Consider the following 19,002-nt stretch of genomic DNA (forward strand, 5'->3'; position numbering starts at 1 on the left):
CTCTGGTGGTGGTTTTCCTTTATAACACGGATTCCAATAGTCCTGCACCGCAATAGGCGATAACTGGCCTTTCATACACACAGGGTATTCACATCAATTCTCCCCACAAAACACACCAAAGGAGTTTGTCACTTTTTCTACAGATTTTTTGCAACATGTGGTATCAAGCAGCAGCTTCACGTTCAGCCGTGTGTCGTATTCTCCCCACCCCGGTGCTACACGAGGATTGCAGAAGGCAAATGGCAGAGCCTCCGGCTGTATGTTGGTGCCAGGACCCTGCTCCGTAGAACACTGAGCGGCTCTTTCCAAGAAGCAGAGAGTGGACAGCTCCAGCATTAAGGTAATATTCACTCTGTGGTTCGCTCCTCTGTGTAGTATTCAAAAATCTGCTAATCAGCTTTCCTGTAACCTCGATATAGATCCAAACCTGGGACGGCCATTTTTTTTAAACTACATTTATTTGCACCATGAGCATGTAAAGAATTCCCTTGAGGGCCGCTTGACACACACACGGATATAGAAGATTAGGGTGGCTGAGCGCCTCTTGTCTACGAGCACTTAAGTGGGGTAATAGAAGATGAAACAGCATTTTCAAACCTGCCAATTACAGCATCACAAGGTCTGTTATATATCAGAGGTGGGGTGATATATAAGAGGGGGCTCTCAGTGTATTTGACATGTAAAAATACTTTAAAAAATAATATAATCTACGTTCGCTCTGTGTATCTGACATCTCACAAGGCGCTCTGCTAAACCTCCCCGTCTAACGCTCAGCTTCAATCTCCAATGACGGTAACAAGTTACCAGATAACCGTGGCAGACGCCGGCTGGGATATAATTGGTAATATCCCTGCGTGGCGGGCACACAGCTGTTATACTGCGTAAGACGCTTATATCATATACAAAAACAATGAACTTTCTGCTCTATCCCAGAGCAAAGATCTATATTAACCATTTAGATTTCTAAAAGAAAGAATCAATTTATAAGTGTAGAATGTGACATTTTTTAAGTGGGAAATGTTTTAAGGTGATTAATGTTACTTGTTATGGGAGAGAGCAGAAAGTTAATTGTTTAAACGAGAAGACAAAACTATTTCATATTTGTTCTATACCGAGGTCATCGATCAGTCGTCTGTGACCTTTAACGGATTATCCCTTCGGCGGCTGTGCGGAGATCGCTAACAGGAAATACAGAGTATTATAAAAAGCATAGCGCCATGTATACAATTTATTTTTAGCACATTACTAATCAATAAAAGGGACAGTCCAGACAAGGCGTCACTTTATAACGTATATCGCAACACATGGAACAAAGAATCTGTTTTTAAAATACAGACGCGGATAGTTTAACATGTCAAATAATGTCTACAAGTTCGTAATGTTCATTATTCTGCACGTTGAGGTCCTTCACACCCAAGAAGAAGGACTGACCGATGCTGTGTGCAGGACACAATACATTACATAACATCGCCCCAGGTACTGTAAGGATCTTACCCGGCCAGCATTGTATAAAGGAGAACTCCAAGGCTCCAGATATCGCATGCTGCGTCGTACCCTTGTCTCATTAGTACCTGCAACATAACGATTTCACACTAATTGCACAGGAAAAGGATTATAAACAGCAACATTTAAACAGGTTATCGTATGATGGGTGTAGATGATTTTGGATGCACTGTAAACACATTGTCACCTACTTGGGTCTATTACTACAGCTGCCTATAGAGGTCTACACTGACATCTGCAGGCCACACAAGGGTACTACACTGGGATTACCAGTAGACTTGTTAATGACGTCTGAATGATACAGCAATAAGACGGATTTAGTTGTAATAAGCAGGAAAGAACTTTCAACTTCTTTTTATATAATGACTATTTTTATTCCGTTGTATAATCTCCAGAAGAATGAGCAGCGTGAGGGGACCTATAATTAGTGTTATAACCTCGCTATAAATAGGTCCTAAAATGATTTGTGCGATTTGTATTTTGCATCGTTTGTAACACTTGTGGCGCCATAATTAGGGACATAATATTCTCACAGTTCAGTGCATTGTAATGTTCTTTAGGGTAATGACATCAGAACGCAGCGCAGCGTTCAATTACCCCAATCACTAAGCGGCCCAAAAACTGCGGCCCGTTTATCAGGACGAGAGGCATAAAAACAGGCCGGACACTATTACATGCAGCTTTATATTAATAATAATCTTATATTATAATAACACTCCTAAATAAGGACATAAACTAAATAAGGAAATAATGCATATTACAATGCACAAATATCTTTTACAATTAGAAACACTGAAGCACCACATACGACCTATTACAGAGCGATTTAAGGTGAGATAGATATATATATATATATATATATATATATATATATATATATATATATATATATATATATATATATATATATATATATACACATATACACTATAACGCGGATGTGATCTGCGGATATCCGTACCTCTGGCGCCACGAAATTGGCGGTGTAACACGGCGTCAGGAGGAGGCCGTTCTCCCCGCGCAGCTGCTTGGCGAACCCGAAGTCACATATCCGTATGGAGTCCGCGTTGCTGGAATCGTCCATATAAAGGATATTACTGGGTTTAAGGTCTCGGTGAACCACCTGACAAGGGAAAAATAAGATTTATATATATATGTGTGAGTGCATTATAATATTATATTGGTCTTCAGCAGACCAGAATTTGTAAATTATATAAAAAAAAAAATAAAAAAAAAATTGAGTTTTGTTTACGGAGGAGCCTTATAATGAAGAATATTGTCCCATAGAGTGTACGCTTGAGGACAAAGCCCTCTTACCTCTGTCTGTATTACCCAGTATTATTCTATTACGGTGTTTGTTCCAAGTAAAGCGCTACAGAATACGCTGGTGCTGTATAACTATCTGCACGCTGAGGTGTAATATCTGATCCCCAGCTGCTTCGCTTCCACACGCAGTCCATTTAAAAGGGACCTAAACAATATGAACATTTTATACTCTGTGGTCTGATCATCCTGAGGACGGGTATGAGGGTAATGCTCTGTGCACTGTCAGCCTATATTCACCTGATCACGAATAATGTGTCTAGGAAGAGAGAGAAACAGAACTAAGAGGTATTTTTTGCCCCTCTCTCAACAAAGGTTTGTGCTGTGGTTTTAAATACACAAATATACACAAGGAATTATCTATCAGTGTCTCAGGTCCTCGCGAGTTTCGATAACTACGAATTAATCTTTATCCTGTGTCGGGTACTGAACAATGACCGACTACAGCACATAGACAGTAAATGTTACACTTACTCCTTGACAGTGCAGGTAGTCTACAGTTTTGGTGATTGTGTAGAGAACGGCGCTGGCCTCTCGCTCCGAGAAGTATTTCTGTCGGAGTATCCGGTCGAGCAGCTCTCCTCCTTTCATCAGCTCGGTTACCAGGTAAACGTAGCGGCCCTCGTCGTCGTACACCTGGCGAATGTCAAACACAAGAGCGCGGTCAGGTCTCTCCACGCAGGGAGCGCTTACAATGAACTGGTGCGGAGCTTATAGATAAACGCCGGCTCTGCACTCACATCTTTCAGAGTGATGATGTTTGGATGCTGTCCGTAACGCATCAAGATCTCGATCTCCTCCGACGGGTCCCGTTTGCTCTTATCAATGATCTGCAACAGAGATTAACCAGCTAATAAGCCGTCTTATGTAAGGAACAGGTTTCTGCTGCACAAAGAATGAATAAACTGCAGCAAAATATCCAGAGTTTTATTTAACAGAACTTACTTCTATATCAATGAGGAGGACAGGGGGTCGCCCCGCGCACCGGAACACTAACAAATATCTACTGTATCTATCGCTACTCATACACATAGAATCAATTAAGAGGTTTTGTTCGCTTAATCTGTTAAGAGTTAATTCCAATGTTTCAATAAAAAGGACAATTACTGAAGTCTTAACAAGAAAATATAAAGAAACAATAACATTTATTAATACTGCTAATATTTATCCCGATAACAATGTTTCCATTGGCAATATAAAGAAATCTCCACAACCTAAAGGACTAAGAAAAGACCCCGATATACAGCGGCCCCTAGCAGGAAGAATATATTGATACCTTGACGGCGTACTCCATGTTCGCCACCCTATGAATACAGCGTTTACAAATGGAATAGGAGCCAACACCGATATCTTCTTTAAGGTCGTATATGTCTGTGAACTGCGCTCGGCTTCCGTGAAATTGCTGGAAAAAAAACAGAAGATAGTTAGCGGAGACTGACAAACACTTTGCTGGTAATCAGATCAGACGCTGTCTCTGAAGCGGAGTCGCGGCTCTTACCTGTACAATGGGCAGAACATTCGTAATAGAGGAGATCTTGTGTTCCTCGATGGAGGACGGGGCGACAAAGCTGAACCCTTTGAAGAGCTGGTGGGCGTTGGCGCTGGGCGGAACTCCCGGAGAATCTACAGAACGCGTGGGGAGGAGTCACAGCCGTTACATGTATTATGAGTATATTATATCTGGTTATTACCAAGCGTTAAGTAATCACATGCCACGATTTATGTGCAATGAGCATTGTATTAAAGTAATCTCTGCACAAAGGAATTTCTCACGCGTTTCACCTCCTTACAACAGAAGCTGCAGATAACTAAACTTTTGTAACACCAACTCTTTGTTGTACATTTGTATATTTACACTAGAAGTGCTCTGTAAATGTGCCAAATATACCTACGATCCTGTTCCATACAGAACACGTAGATATCAGAGGAGGCAAATACAGCAAATCAGTCTCAGGTTTGCGGACCTAAGTGGGGCTCATTCCCCTAATCAGATTACATGTGAGCGCCGCACGGCGTTGGGGCATCAAGTTACCAGAAGGTCCAAACGATATATTAAAATAAAGCTCTTTATACACAGAGTGGGAAGGTCGACCGTGTGTGACCCGGACACACTATTTTCATCAATAGATCAAACTCCAATATTGGTTTTAGTCTGCTAACTAAACTTGCAGACTTTTTATATCACACAGAGATAAACGTACATTATAATGTATTATTCTTGCATGAAAAATAATATATTTTTCTATTGAATTATCATTATACATATCTTGTCCCCTCATGTTCTCATGTATTTCACATCTAAATAATTGGATGAAGGTAAATTAAAATTGTTTTACCGTGTGATTGCGATTAGTACGTCAGGTGTCATGACGCAATTGCATGGATTAATAACACACATTTACAATTACACTTGTAAATAATACACATTTATTTATTCGCAAAATGTATTACAGATTATTTATACACAGATAATATTATAGTAACGGTAATTATGGTTCAAGTCCACAGAAATGTGTGGAGTTTGGTCTCTTATTAAAGCTTATTTTACCAGCAGTAACCCGGTTTCAACAGAGTAGCGATCACATCTAGCGGTCGCAAGTTATGAGCAATATGAGATTAATACTCAAAAGTACTTTGTTTATGGGTCAGTGTAAACTGGTTATTCGGCGGGAAGACAAGTAGGCAACAGTTGGGGGAAGCAGACAACTGGAGCATCGTTAATCCTGGACCAATGAAGACCTCTCTCAGTGTTATCTGTGTCATCATCACTGTTTATGCCAATTCAAACTGCATAAAAGCTCCTGGGCCAGTGTTAGATCTCTCTTCCTGACCACAGACTACATGGACCTGGGCCCAGAATGCGCTTGTGTAATGTATTCGGTTTATAATTTCCTGTTTATTATTATATTTTATTTATTATATTGTTTATGCATCATTATGGTTTGTTGTTATCCTATCTTTAGCTTAAAAATAGATAAATGATATATGTGTGTTTGTTGTGTTATATCTTTAGCTTAAAAGTTTATATCTCTTTCTGCGTTGGCACCACAATCGCACTGGACAATTTTGATTGGTTGCGACAAATAATGGCCTCTACGTCTGTTCTTTTTATATGCGGGTTACAATTGCCATATACACTAGCATTAACCAATACATATAATCCGATTTCAGAATGACCATTTGTTACAAGGTCTCAACAGAAAGAGTGAAAATACCTTTTGGTGTTTTTGCTGTGAATTCCGGATCAAAGCAGAACGTGTCCTCAGGTTTGCCAGATGCCGGCTTGAATGGAGGCTGAATTTCACGCCTATACAGCTTCTAAAAAACACAGAAAGAACCATTGAAAACATCTATAAAATAAATGTTACATACAGACGATTTATATTTTCGATCAGACACATTGCAACAGCGGAGGATTCAAAAAGTGTGTGCAAAATAATTGCTTAAAAATTGAACTTAGTCCAGACAGGAATGTAAAAAGGCATAAAAAAGTAACCAAAACTGAAATTAAGAACTCACATTCCAGTCAATTGTAGCAAAAAATGGATGTCGCTTAATTTCTTCCACCCGGTCCAGACCAGCACCTACACAAAGATAGAAATAGACCCCTTCTTAAATCCCACTAGCAAAACATGGACATTTAAATACCAATAAATGCTGATAAGTCTCTACTGGAACATGTGAGAATATTTTAACAATTTCGGCTACAGGAGACTGATCCCCCCTATTTCTGCTCTCTAGGATTTAATTGCCTTTCAACATTTGCCACTTACTTTAAACACACCCTTTATATACTGGCAAACAATAGGCTTTTAAGCGGTTTTTGATGTATTTATTTATGCGTAATTTACTAACAATTAAAATATGTCTTGTATGATCTTGTTGAGCTTGGCTGTGATAAATTTTAAGGTATAGAAACGTTGGATTTAAGGCGTTAACAAGCCAGGGAAAGCTGAGTAAGATGCATCTCTCTCCTCCATTCACCAGCACAAGGGGAATAAATGTTCAACTCTAAAAGACTTGTGTATAAGCTAAAATTAAATTTATACATTCGGCTCCTCAGAGCTTGAGAAGTCAGGCTGGATCACAAAAGGTGCTCGAGGGCCGAACACACACAACTTGTCAGCAATCATCTGCCCCAAAATTATTCAACGGGTTCAGGTGAAGTCACTGAAAAGTCTTGTAGTCTGGCAATAAGCCATCATAAATCTCATCTTCTTCACTCCTTCTTTTTGAACCACTATTTTTCATATAGAAACTGTTGTAATTAAAGTCAAAGCACATCTTGTTTGTTTCATTTCAAAGCCATTGTGGTGGTGTATAGAGCCCAAAATATGAGAATTGTGTCGATGTCCCAATATTTATGGACTTGACTGTATAGAGAGATAGCACTGTCCACATTGGTACAAGAGATCCCTGACCCCGCTAAATGTAGCTTTAGGAGCCAGGGAATTGGCAAGTGTAAGAATAGTGCCAAGCTCCAGTATGTTCCATGGACATAAAAACTCCTACATATGGTGCCATGCAATACTAAACATATGCTTCAATTCTGCACATTTACTATAACAATATGGTTAAGTAATATAACAAAACCAATTACATAAAAAAGAAAAAAGGAAAACGGACGATGTTGGTTTAGGAATGTCCCCCCTCCCACCGCCGATGCGGTGATAGGGAGTTGCCTGGAGACGTGCAGTTGGGGGGGGGTTGTGTACATAGCCCCAACACAAAGTTCTGTAAGTGGTGGAGAAACTACAGCAAATCAATCCAGAGATCAATGGGAGACAGAGGGAAGAGACGCTCTCTGTCATACAGGAGGAGCAAAGATGTCCAAAGAACATTCAATTATGTCCGGCAAGTTATTTCCTGCAGATGTTTATGTTCCGCTTTATAAATCCCCCTTACAGTTTCTATTCTTAATCTGTATTTAGATGCTGTACAATCCTCTCCTCAGACTTGGATATAAACGATCACTATTTATACTGATTAAATGATAAATGCAATTCTCAGAAAATGATTGGGACAGTTTATCGTTCAACAATAACAAAAAGACCTTGAAGATCCGCGATGACAGAAATTACTGAGATATTGCCGAATACTGGCTCTTACATGTGTCTGTAAGCGCAGAAAGCGAGACCGTGGCAGACGGTCAGTACACATAGTGTGATGGATGTTATTGGGTATATTTCACACACCACTCACCTAACCGGTTTAAAGGGTTTCGTTTGAACAACATCCGGAGAAGACTTTGTGCTTCGGGGCTTAAAAACTGCGGCATCCCAAGCTTAGATCTGAGAAGAAAGATACAAGTGTTAATGTACCGAGAAAAGCATTGAGGAAGTACAGACCATACAAAGACCCCTAAGAATCATAACGTCATTTCAGAAAGAAGAATCCAGGTTGTTACTCTCCAGTTTTACATTTTAAGACTTACTTTTCACACTTTTATAATATTTACCAGCAAGAAAGTCCTTATGATAAGTATGAATGATATCAATGTGACAACCAATCAAATTTAATCCTGCATAAACTTCAACTATTAACCATACTGAGAAATGTATCTTTGTCCCCAATTTCGCATGGAAAGGCACAATGTGTTAGTAATATCACAGACTGTAAGCTCAATGCTATCTAGGAACCAGGAGTGATAGGAGGACAATGCTGCAATACTACAAACAGATCAGATTATGGGATTATTCCTCGCCTGTGCTATATGAAGATGTCGTTTTTTTCAACACTTTCCATGTTCTATGCAAAATTTATATAGAGTATTTCTATTGTTTTGCACTTAAAAAACAACACTATAAATATTCCCGGCCCCTTCTGACTAAAGCGCAGTGGGAAACTGATGCAAACGCTGATAACCAGAGCTGATCCTATTGTAGCTTGCAGGATTGGTTTCAGCCTTTTGGCCAAGAAACCATCATAACTGTGCAGCTGGGAGAGTGGATAATATAATATAAAATTATATTACATTACAATACAGGGAGCAAAGAACATTATATATGTAAGGGGGGGCGGGGGGGGGGGTATCAGGGGGCTTTGAGAAGTATAATGTAACTACTTATATTAGTGACAGTACTTTACTGCTTTGGGCAGCACAGTGCCCTGATGGTTAGCACTTCTGCCTCACAGTGATGGGGTCATGAGTTAGATACCCCACTATGGCCTTATCTGTAAGGAGTTTGTATGTTCCCCATATTTGCGTGGGTTTCCTCCGGGTGCTCCAGTTTCCTCCCACACTCCAAAAAACATACTGGTAGGTTAATTGGCTGCTATCAAAATTGACCCTAGTCTGCTGTGTGTGTCTATATTACGGAATTTAGACTGTAAGCTCCAATGGGGCAGGGACTGATGTGAGCGAGTTCTCTGTACAGCGCTGCAGAATTAGTGGCGCTATATAAAAGATGATGATGATGATGATTGGTATATGCAATAAACATCTGGGGGTAAATGTATGAATCTCCGGATTCTTCATCTCCGGCGTGTTCAGCCTCTTCAGCGCTTAAATTTAAAGCGGCGCTGCATTGTAAAGGGAAGTTTCCCTTTACAATGCAGCGCCGCTTTAAATTTAAGCGCTGAAGAGGCTGAACACGCCGGAGATGAAGAATCCGGAGATTCATACATTTACCCCCTGATGTTGTAGACAGAATTTATTTTGCTTTAGTCTCCGAAGCCACCCATAATGTCTGTTGCTTACACGATTCAGCTGTAATACCCCATATAAACATGGTCTTATCTCAGCGTTTAATGTAGCAAAAAAGTACAGGGAAGTGTCACTTTTTCACAGGACAACAACAAAATGATTACAGCGTGATCTCTTCCACGGTAGCGGCACGTTATGGGCGCAGTGCTCTCCTGTAGCGCTCTAACGCATTAGGATACAAATCCCCCCACACAGACTTACTTCAGTATCATGTTCATCGTCTCATTTCGGTCTTTACCTTGGAAGGGTAACGTACCCGTCAGCATCTCGAACTAAAAGACAAATGAGGAATATAACATCATCATAAGGAGCATTTTGAAAATTGAAAAATTTTTCTCTAAAAAATTAAACCATTACGTATTGTAATTAAGCGCGTGAAGCGCCAATAGCTGTGTTATGTACGTTAGCAGGTTTGCTATTCTCCAAAGTTACTAATTCACATTGTAACATCATAATCCCCCAAATCCTAACGCCAGATTCTTGTCAGTATAAGGAAGGGAGCACAGGCGTAGATACTCTGACAGCGGTAAGTTAGGCGGTCACCGTACCATAAGGACGCCAAACGACCACCAATCTGCGCTCTGCGTGTGCCCCCGTCTGTTGACCACTTCCGGCGCCATGTACTCTACCGTACCGCAGAACGAGTACGCCTTCTTTTCGTGGTCTACGGACTCCTTACTTAGCCCAAAGTCTGCAAAACAAAAGAAATGCCAAAGTGCCTCCAACGCTCACCACACAAACACGTACTGGTCATGAAACACTGACATGTGTAGGACTAACATACATCACACACACACACACACACGCGCGCACGCGCACACACACACGCGCACGCACACACACACACACACGCTGTACGCCAACAGATGTATAGTGGAGCATTACAGAATGAAACTTGTGGAGGACACCGCTGTTAACGAGAGACGCACCCAGCAGCTGGAGGAATAGGAATTTAAGAGACTTCGTCACAGGGAAAAAGCTCACATCGCATGCTGGCGTATTACTTCCTGGCCCAATTATACAATCTAATTATAGCCACCAACTGACGTAAAACAAAGCCAGCAGAGGACTAATGTAAATGTTACAATACTTTAATACTTTATATAAAGAACTCCACCCCAATAAAATTTAGGGTGGCATATGTTCATTTGCATACATGGTAATTTAACAGGAAAAGGGACATTAATGACATTTCTGTCAAGGTACGTAAAGAGGTAGCAGCAAATGCCAGATATCAGGGATCCCGGGAATCCGAGCAACGCTGCACCCCAGCTAGATAACACATATAATATACAAACAGCAGAATGGTTATATATATATAATAAGGGATTGGATTTGACCCCTTCTGGAAATTTGCCCTAAATGTGTGTCAGTAAATGAAACGTGTATGGCATCCAAAAACAAACAGAAAATACATGTACAACGGTAACACAACAAAAAGAGGCAGATACCACCATCATGCACGATACAACGGTCTTCCCTGTAATGAATGTTTTGTGATGGAATTGGGGCCTACCTGTTAACTTGATATGTCCAGCTTCATCAAGCAAAATGCTGAAAATTAAAATGTACATTCACCAACACACATAACGGAAATGGTAGAACAGGATCACATTGAAAACAATAGAACATGCAGCAAACTTAATAAAATAAACTATTGTGTTACCTCCAAAGCCAGATAAATAATTGTCCTAAGTATCAGAGGGTGCTACTAGTTATGGTGAATGCAGACAGTTATAAGAACTATTGGAATGTAGACAATTATCCTAAGTATCAGAGGGTGCTAATGGTTATAGTGAATGCAGACAGTCATATGAACTCTTGTAATATAACACATTATTATCCTAAGTATCAGAGGAAGCTAGGTACACGCAGTTATAAGAACTCTTGGAATAGAGACACATTATTATCCTAAGTATCAGAGGGTGCTAGCTCCATGCAGACAGCTATAAGAACTCCTGAAATACACACAGTATGTAAGGGAACTAGATGTAAATGGGTATTGTTGGTAGATTTTACTTTACTTTTCTGGCTTCAGGTCTCGGTAGACGATTCCCAGGCTATGGAGGTGATCCAACGCAAGGGCCAGTTCTGCCAGGTAGAACTTCACATCTTCCTCTGTAAACATAACCTAATAAGAACTGTATAGATTTACTTCATGTTCTATCAGTGCATTCACATTAAAAGCAACAAACATTACCCTCCACTGTCCTCTCTAAGCCATCTCACTACACAGACAAGTGGTCAGCTGACTTCCTTTCCCAGAAAACATCGTACGTGTTCCATTAACAAATATCCATGAGTCAGACGAGCACCAGCGCTGCCAAGAGTGAGATGAACAGTGCGGCATCTATTCCCATGTGGGAGCCCATCTAAAGACATTTTCCTACTTGCATAACATTACAGAAATACACTTATAACCGCACGCTGAATACCAACAGCGTAATTACATTACAAGTCTGCAGGAAGTATATCTTCATTTTAGAGGTTTATCCTATTTATAAGTACAAGGGGCACATTTGCTGCACCCACAATTTGTACCACTGATGTGGGGAAGCTGGGGGGCAATACAGCGACAAAAGTTCTCAGAGCAAAACTTGCCCACGTCTGTGCGCTTATTTTCGTTACGATTAGTAAGAATTAAAAAAAAAAAAAAAAAAAACAAGTCATAATTTATTCTCCACTAAGAATAACATTTCCCTGTATTATGTTTGATTAGAGGACATGCTGTAATGTTTACATGGCAGAACGGAAGCGAGAAATCAACTACAGCGACTATAACAGCAGAATCACCTGCTGGCTAAACGCTCACGGAAAGTGATGCATCATTTCATTGCGTTGATCAAACAGTAACCTTCCAGGAGATCACTCACTCAGCAAATCTCTGCAGCTATTCAACCGTTTTCATGTAGTTCATGAGGGTGCAGAAAATGTATAAAGTACGTGTAAGGATTACTATAACTACTCTGCGAGAGAGATGATATAATAGTGCACCGCTACATATAATGCTGGCTCTCTGCGAGCAGACAATAGATCACTATAAGAAACAAGCAGGATACAGCTCTCTTGTACCCTGCACCCATCTGACATTATCAAGTGGGCGCAGGAACAAGAGTTGCAGGAAAAATGGAAGCGCACAAACTGCTGCGGGCAGCACAGTGGCCTAGTGGTTAGCACTTCTGCCTTACATCACTGGGGTCATGAGTTCGATTCCCGACCATGGCCTTATCTGTGTGGAGTTTGTATGTTCTCCCTGTGTCTGCGTGGGTTTCCTCCGGGTGCTCCGGTTTCCTCCCACACTCCAAAAACACTGGTAGGTTAATTGGCTGCTATCAAGAAATTGACGCTAGTCCGTGTGTGTGTGTGTGTGTGTGTGTGTGTCTATATTAGGGTATTTAGACTGTAAGCTCCAATGGGGCAGGGACTGATGTGAGTGAGTTTTCTGTACAGCGCTGCGGAATTAGTGGCGCTGTATAAATAAATGATGATGCTGTACATTTGACCGGTTTCCGTATAATCTACAGGCGCTGGTTTACTAGAAGGTTTCCGTAACATAATCCTTTATGAAAAACACATGTAACCCGAAGTAAAATAAGAAGCCACTAAATATAAACTATGATACAGTCATCGGTCACTGAAAACACGTTTACTACATCGCTGTAACATAGTAATAAAAGTGCAGAAATAGCACAATGTAGGACCACAGCCGTCCTTACCATGAACTAAGCATGTTATGGTATATAAGAGGGCAACACTTTAGTGAAAAATTATAGATAGATGTCTGGGATTAAATCATATTCGCTATTTTGTATGCAAAGTATGTATGTATTAAAATGTGAAATCTGAAATGTTACCTTAAGGACAGCAAATTCCTATTAAGCAAACAATGACAAGATCCATACATGCACAATATCTCTTCATTAATATAAGCAATTATACAGCACTATTTCAGAGTGGACAAACCGGCATCAAAACAACAACAACAACACGCGTGTAGTCAAGGAGATATTTTCTCCCCGTTCTGGATTAACATCACGTATGAATCACAGAGGAGTGTTGTGGGTGTTTAAAGATGTTCCTGGCATGGAAACCAGATATTAACTATTGAGCAATCATCTGTAAAACGCTCCGTCGCCTGTTAAATGCACAGTCACAGACTCTCTGCAGCATCCACACAAAGATCTATCGTACAAATCCACCAACAGCATCTAGAGGTGGAGGAGAGACACAAGGAACCAGACCGAGCAGACCCATCTGGAGACAGAAAGACACAGGCAATCCCGGTGTTGGTGACGGATGTGTCGAATGAATCAAGAAAGAAACTGATTTTTGGGGGGATTGGTTTTTTTCAATAACTACTCACAGAGTCTAGTTATAAATGACTTTATGGGTCATCCTAGTTTCATTATTGCAATGTTTTTAATTCTCAGACTATGCTGTTATAGGGGCCAGGGATTTCTATACAAGTCTATCGGGAGTTCGTGACCAGAAGCAATGTGACGCAGATATGCGAGAGGGGAACCCTACAGAGATCTGTGGATATAAAAAGGACCATTAAATCAGGTTTATGGAGACTCAGGAATGACGCGGAACTGGTGAACCAGGCTGCACAGCGATAATATAACCATAACAGTTAAATTAAATCTTCCCAGAAGTAGAGACAAGGACCAGATTACACGTGGGTGGGACGCATGCAGAACAGAAGAAGATGTACAATAGTAATGTACATGGGTTATTGTGTATAAAGGAACACATGAGAAAGACCAAACTCTTATCCAACAAGAGGTAGCAGACGTTCACCTTACAGCCACAGGTCTGATGTAGAACAGTCTAGTGACAGACTGACCGGCAAAACCATTTCTCCTAATAACCCAGAAGGTCAGAGACAAAATCTTTCCTCCCTGCAAACCTCATTACCGCCTCTCCCAGCGCTGCGGAGAAGGAAAATCTCTATTCACCCAGAATAAAAATAGATCCTTTTCGCCCTAATAGGATGTGACGGTGCCATTTCGTTTCCAATCATAGATAGATTACAAATATTGTTACAAACACATATGGCCACAAACTGCTCATTTCCCAAGGTCAGTAGCTGGGACATCGCACAAATGATTTAATGTCCATGTGACAACAGGACGCACAATCCCCTACAGACAGTTACTGCAAGACGGGGGATATCTATTCATGGCTTCTTCCAACAGAAACAGAACAGACAATGTCCACTGGTGTGCAAATGACGCACGGTTTTCGCAGAGCGAATGCCTTATAAACCGCACAATCACAGGCAGATTTAGACGGTCAGATTAGGCGCCCGTTAGGTGACCACATACTGACAGAACGAGATCTGATTTACTGTTATGGTAAATGGGTCAATCCGATGACTCATCACACATGTTAGGTCCACGGCTATAGGGCAAGCGTAGCATTGCGCAGTACAACCTGAGCTGCAGGATCCGTGCGTTCTTTCAATGCGCAGTTTACGGGACAGACATCTAATCTATAGCATTGTAGAAAAGGAAAGAGAGAAAGTTGTATTGTAGGTGCACTAATACTTTCTAATGATCGTATTTTATTAATAAAATATAACTTTTATTGGTGTTGGTTAAAATAAAGCGAAATATATATTAAAAGGAATAAAAATACTCGCTATCTGTTAGTATATTCTCTGTTAATGTTTGGACTTGCATCATACGGGGAGTGTATTTTTTGCCTTGGACAAAGCAGACCATAGCGAAACGCGCGTCGGCGTCCTCGCTATCTGTTTATCTGATTTCTCTTTAACTGGCAGCTGTAACTATACCCCGATATACCCAGAGTCAGTTCGGTGGTATTCATAGGTAGTTAGCAATACACTCCCCGTATGATGCATTTCCTCTAAGATTATCCTATACTATGTGCTAATTATTATACTTGGCACTTATAAACAGCGCTATAGCTTAACATAATACTATGGGAACGGTTTAAAAGGAGTGGCCATGAACAATAAGCATACTTGTTAAACTAACTACTGTGATGCTACTACCATTCTGATCAGCACAAGTCCAAACATTAACAGAGAATATACTAACAGATAGCGAGTATTTTTATTCCTTTTAATATATATTTCGCTTTATTTTAACCAACACCAATAAAAGTTATATTTTATTAATAAAATACGATTAGAAAGTATTAGTGCACCTACAATACAACTTTCTCTCTTTCCTTTTCTACAATGTTTACATTTAAAGTTTAGGTGGCACCCCCAGGTTGATATATATATAAATTTAATAAAATGATAACATACTCATTGGGGTTATACTTCTAAATGACAAACTAGTGCGATAGAACTTTTTTCTTTTTAATCTAATCTATAGCACCCTGAATGTTCAGTGCTCTTAGGGTTTTTACTGCATTCACTGTACCCCCAAAACACTTATTCATCCATTTTTTTTGTTAAATTGCAGGTTTCTGTCTCTTTATAGTTGTCTCAATGTAATAACTGTTGCCTTTACCGCATTGCTTACAAGCTAAATTACGGGGAAGCCGCGTTGTTTTGCCTTTACTCTCACTGATTGTCAATTAACATAATTAGCACATCAAGTACGGCGTCTGAGTTGCACGTACTTTTCTCCGCTCCATTCACTTAGATTTCATTTACACTAAATACGGGAACGATCCGAGGAGAGAGAACGGCCAGAAACGGCTACCACACAACTGTAATAAAACCAGCCACGTTCCGTGGGACGCGCCATCTCTTCGTCGTGACCTCCAGACTGCGCATTTTACGTCTCTCCAAGATGGAGACGCAAGGACTGATTCAGAGATGGACCGCAGCATGTCGCCAGTGTATTATACATAGCAAGATCCCTGTCTGGAAGAGACCAAAAGCTTAAATTTTGCATTCAACCCGTCACCTGTGCATGCTAGTGAAAGCAAGCGTGTGATTGGCTGCTGGGGTTCAGTGTAAATATTAGTAGATGAGCCCTTTAAGGGACCATAAAATATAAAAAAAACAAAACATTTTTCTGGACTTTTCCAATGATCGCTTCCTCTATACTTATAGAAAAGTACGTCCAGGTTAAAGGGCCAGTAAATCAAGAACTGAAGTTGCCTTATTAGGACACTAATATGATTTTATGACAATGACAGAAGCTGAGCATTATATAAGGACTACAGATAAACATAAATGTGTCATCTTCTATTTACAATTTTACTGGCTTTCAAAACCGATGGCTTCATATCTCACAGAATACAGTATGTACTATGCATTATAGCGGATCTCTACCCTGAGTAAGGACATTATATTATAAAGGATGAGAAAGGCGACTTATCCGGGAGGTCCACGCGGATGTCTCCGTGCACCATCTGGAGGCCACAGCGCAGCCACTCACACAATGATATCGCGGTTAATCTTTTGTGACATTTCTTTCCCATTAAAGTGAATGTCACGTTGCATTTGCAGCTTCAGAATTAATGAGCAGCTTTGTGTCTGTTGGACCTTTGTGCAGCATTTCTCTGTAATTTACTTTCCATACACATTTTCTTTCAGGGCCGTGTGTCTGAGTCACTATACACGCCAAGACTAATACTAATATAATCACATGTCACACGCTTCCAACATATGTTTACTCGAGGCGCCAAAGTGCCTTTTACTAAGCTATGTGGAACCTCAAACCTCAACGGTGCTACAGACAACCCTGCATACTCCTAGACGACACTTCTCTATGTAAATGTTTCATGCAATAAAGAGCCAGAGATGTAAATAAGGTAACATTTCATTCAAATGAATTAGCAGAAGTGAAGCACACACCCAGCCAGGGCGTATTATGACCCCACCCTTCAGGTAATCCGTCCAGTTTACACAAAGCTGCCGATGGAATATACAGGTAGCCTTAAATATCCTTCAGAGTTCCAAGAATTACAACTTCCTCTGTGTCAGATAAAGACATTAGAAAAATAAAACTTTTAAAATGATTTAATTAATAAAGCATCAAAAAATCTCTAACGTCCTATGACAGCCAAGACTGTGAAATCATTTTATGGTACGTTAATACGTCCAAAACAACCGGTGAACTAGTGTCAGGGTTATGAGCACCCAAGGCTCATTGATGCGCATGGGGACTGAAGGCTAAACCTGTCTGGCTCAATCCCACAGAGGAGATACTGTAGCACAAATTGCTGAAAAGTTAAAGCTGGTTGTGATAGAAAGGTCTCAGAACACGCAGAGCATCGCAGCTTCCTGCGTATGGGGCTGTGTAGCCACAGACCGGTCAGAGTGCCCATGCTGATCCCTGTCCACCACCAAAAGTGCCTACAATGGGCACGTGAGCGCCAGGCCTGGACCATGGAGCAATGGAAGAAGGTGGCCTGGTCTGGTGAATCACGTTTTCTTTTACATTTGCATGGCCGGGTGCATGTGCGTTGTTTACCTGGGGAAGAGATGGCACCAGGATGCCCTATGGGAAGAAGGCAGCCGGTGGAGGCAGTGTGATGTTCTGGGCAATGTTCTGCTGGGAAACCTTGGGTCCTGGCATTCATGTGGATGTTACTCTGACACGTACAACCTACCTAAACATTGTTACAGACCACGTACCCCCCCTTCATGGCAGCGGTATTCCCTGATGACAGAGGCCTCTTTCAGCAGGATAATGCCCCTGTCACACTGGTGGCACGATGGGGACCTACACAATATTAGGCAGGTGGTTCTAATGTCGTGTCTGATCAGTATGTAACAAGCCACGTTTTTGTAATGCACAAATGTATCATGGACCATGTCAATGTGTAAAACAGTTACTTGTCCCAAACTATCCCCATTCATAAATGGTTCACACTCCATCCAGCATCAAGTTGTCAGTAGCAGTCAGAAAACAGTCAGGAAGAGCAGGTAATACTAATATAATGAGCAACAATATATTTACAGAGAAGTTTACAGCCGTATTAGAAAAATAAAAAAAGGTTCATTTCGCCGGTAAATCTGATGAGGAATATCATTATTTAGTGGTTATTTGTTGCTGACTTCTTCAGCTGTGAACAGCACATACCATATTCACAAACACTGGTGATAAATTGGACCAAGATGCAATTTGGCTAAATCATTTTTTATTAGCATTGTGGGTGATAAGTAACCCTGAATTAGAAGGAGGAACACACATAAGAGACTCCTATGAAGACAGACCAGTTAGAACCTTCCACAATATTTGTGAAAACGTCTGAGTGTTTCAGTGTTACGTACATAAGAGACCTGTAACTCACACACAGGGGGGGTTATAGTGTTAAATTCTAAAAACCATCTGCAGATACTACTATTTCTGTCTGTTAAACAAGTACTCAGGAAAAATTTGGGTAAAGAACAACTTTGGGGGGAGCTTGGGCATCCACCCCCTCCCAGGGGCTGGATGGGCGGCATCTGCCCCCCAGGCTGGTCCTATAAGGAGTTATTTTAGGCTGGGTCCCCTGCATTTTTTTTCCCTTTAAATATATTCCTAATAGTCTGC

At 40.8% G+C, this 19,002-nt stretch overlaps 1 protein-coding gene across 2 annotated transcripts in view; it reads right to left on the reverse strand.

Moving 5' to 3' along the window:
- The window catches only part of RPS6KA6 (ribosomal protein S6 kinase A6), a 41,457-nt gene that overhangs the window by 6,448 nt on the left and 16,007 nt on the right, over window positions 1-19,002 (reverse strand). For both annotated transcript variants that reach the window (XM_075186215.1, XM_075186214.1), the window contains exons 7-19: window positions 11,557-11,663; window positions 11,049-11,086; window positions 10,081-10,223; window positions 9,734-9,804; window positions 8,029-8,117; window positions 6,346-6,410; window positions 6,042-6,144; window positions 4,325-4,449; window positions 4,103-4,228; window positions 3,567-3,656; window positions 3,301-3,462; window positions 2,465-2,626; window positions 1,495-1,571 (exon numbers count right to left, since the gene is read on the reverse strand). In XM_075186215.1, coding sequence (XP_075042316.1) covers window positions 1,495-1,571; window positions 2,465-2,626; window positions 3,301-3,462; window positions 3,567-3,656; window positions 4,103-4,228; window positions 4,325-4,449; window positions 6,042-6,144; window positions 6,346-6,410; window positions 8,029-8,117; window positions 9,734-9,804; window positions 10,081-10,223; window positions 11,049-11,086; window positions 11,557-11,663 — 1,358 coding nt within the window. The remainder of the gene's footprint in view (window positions 1-1,494; window positions 1,572-2,464; window positions 2,627-3,300; window positions 3,463-3,566; window positions 3,657-4,102; window positions 4,229-4,324; window positions 4,450-6,041; window positions 6,145-6,345; window positions 6,411-8,028; window positions 8,118-9,733; window positions 9,805-10,080; window positions 10,224-11,048; window positions 11,087-11,556; window positions 11,664-19,002) is intronic.

Source organism: Mixophyes fleayi, chromosome 9 (genome assembly GCF_038048845.1).
Source record: "Mixophyes fleayi isolate aMixFle1 chromosome 9, aMixFle1.hap1, whole genome shotgun sequence".
Lineage (NCBI taxonomy): Eukaryota > Metazoa > Chordata > Amphibia > Anura > Limnodynastidae > Mixophyes > Mixophyes fleayi.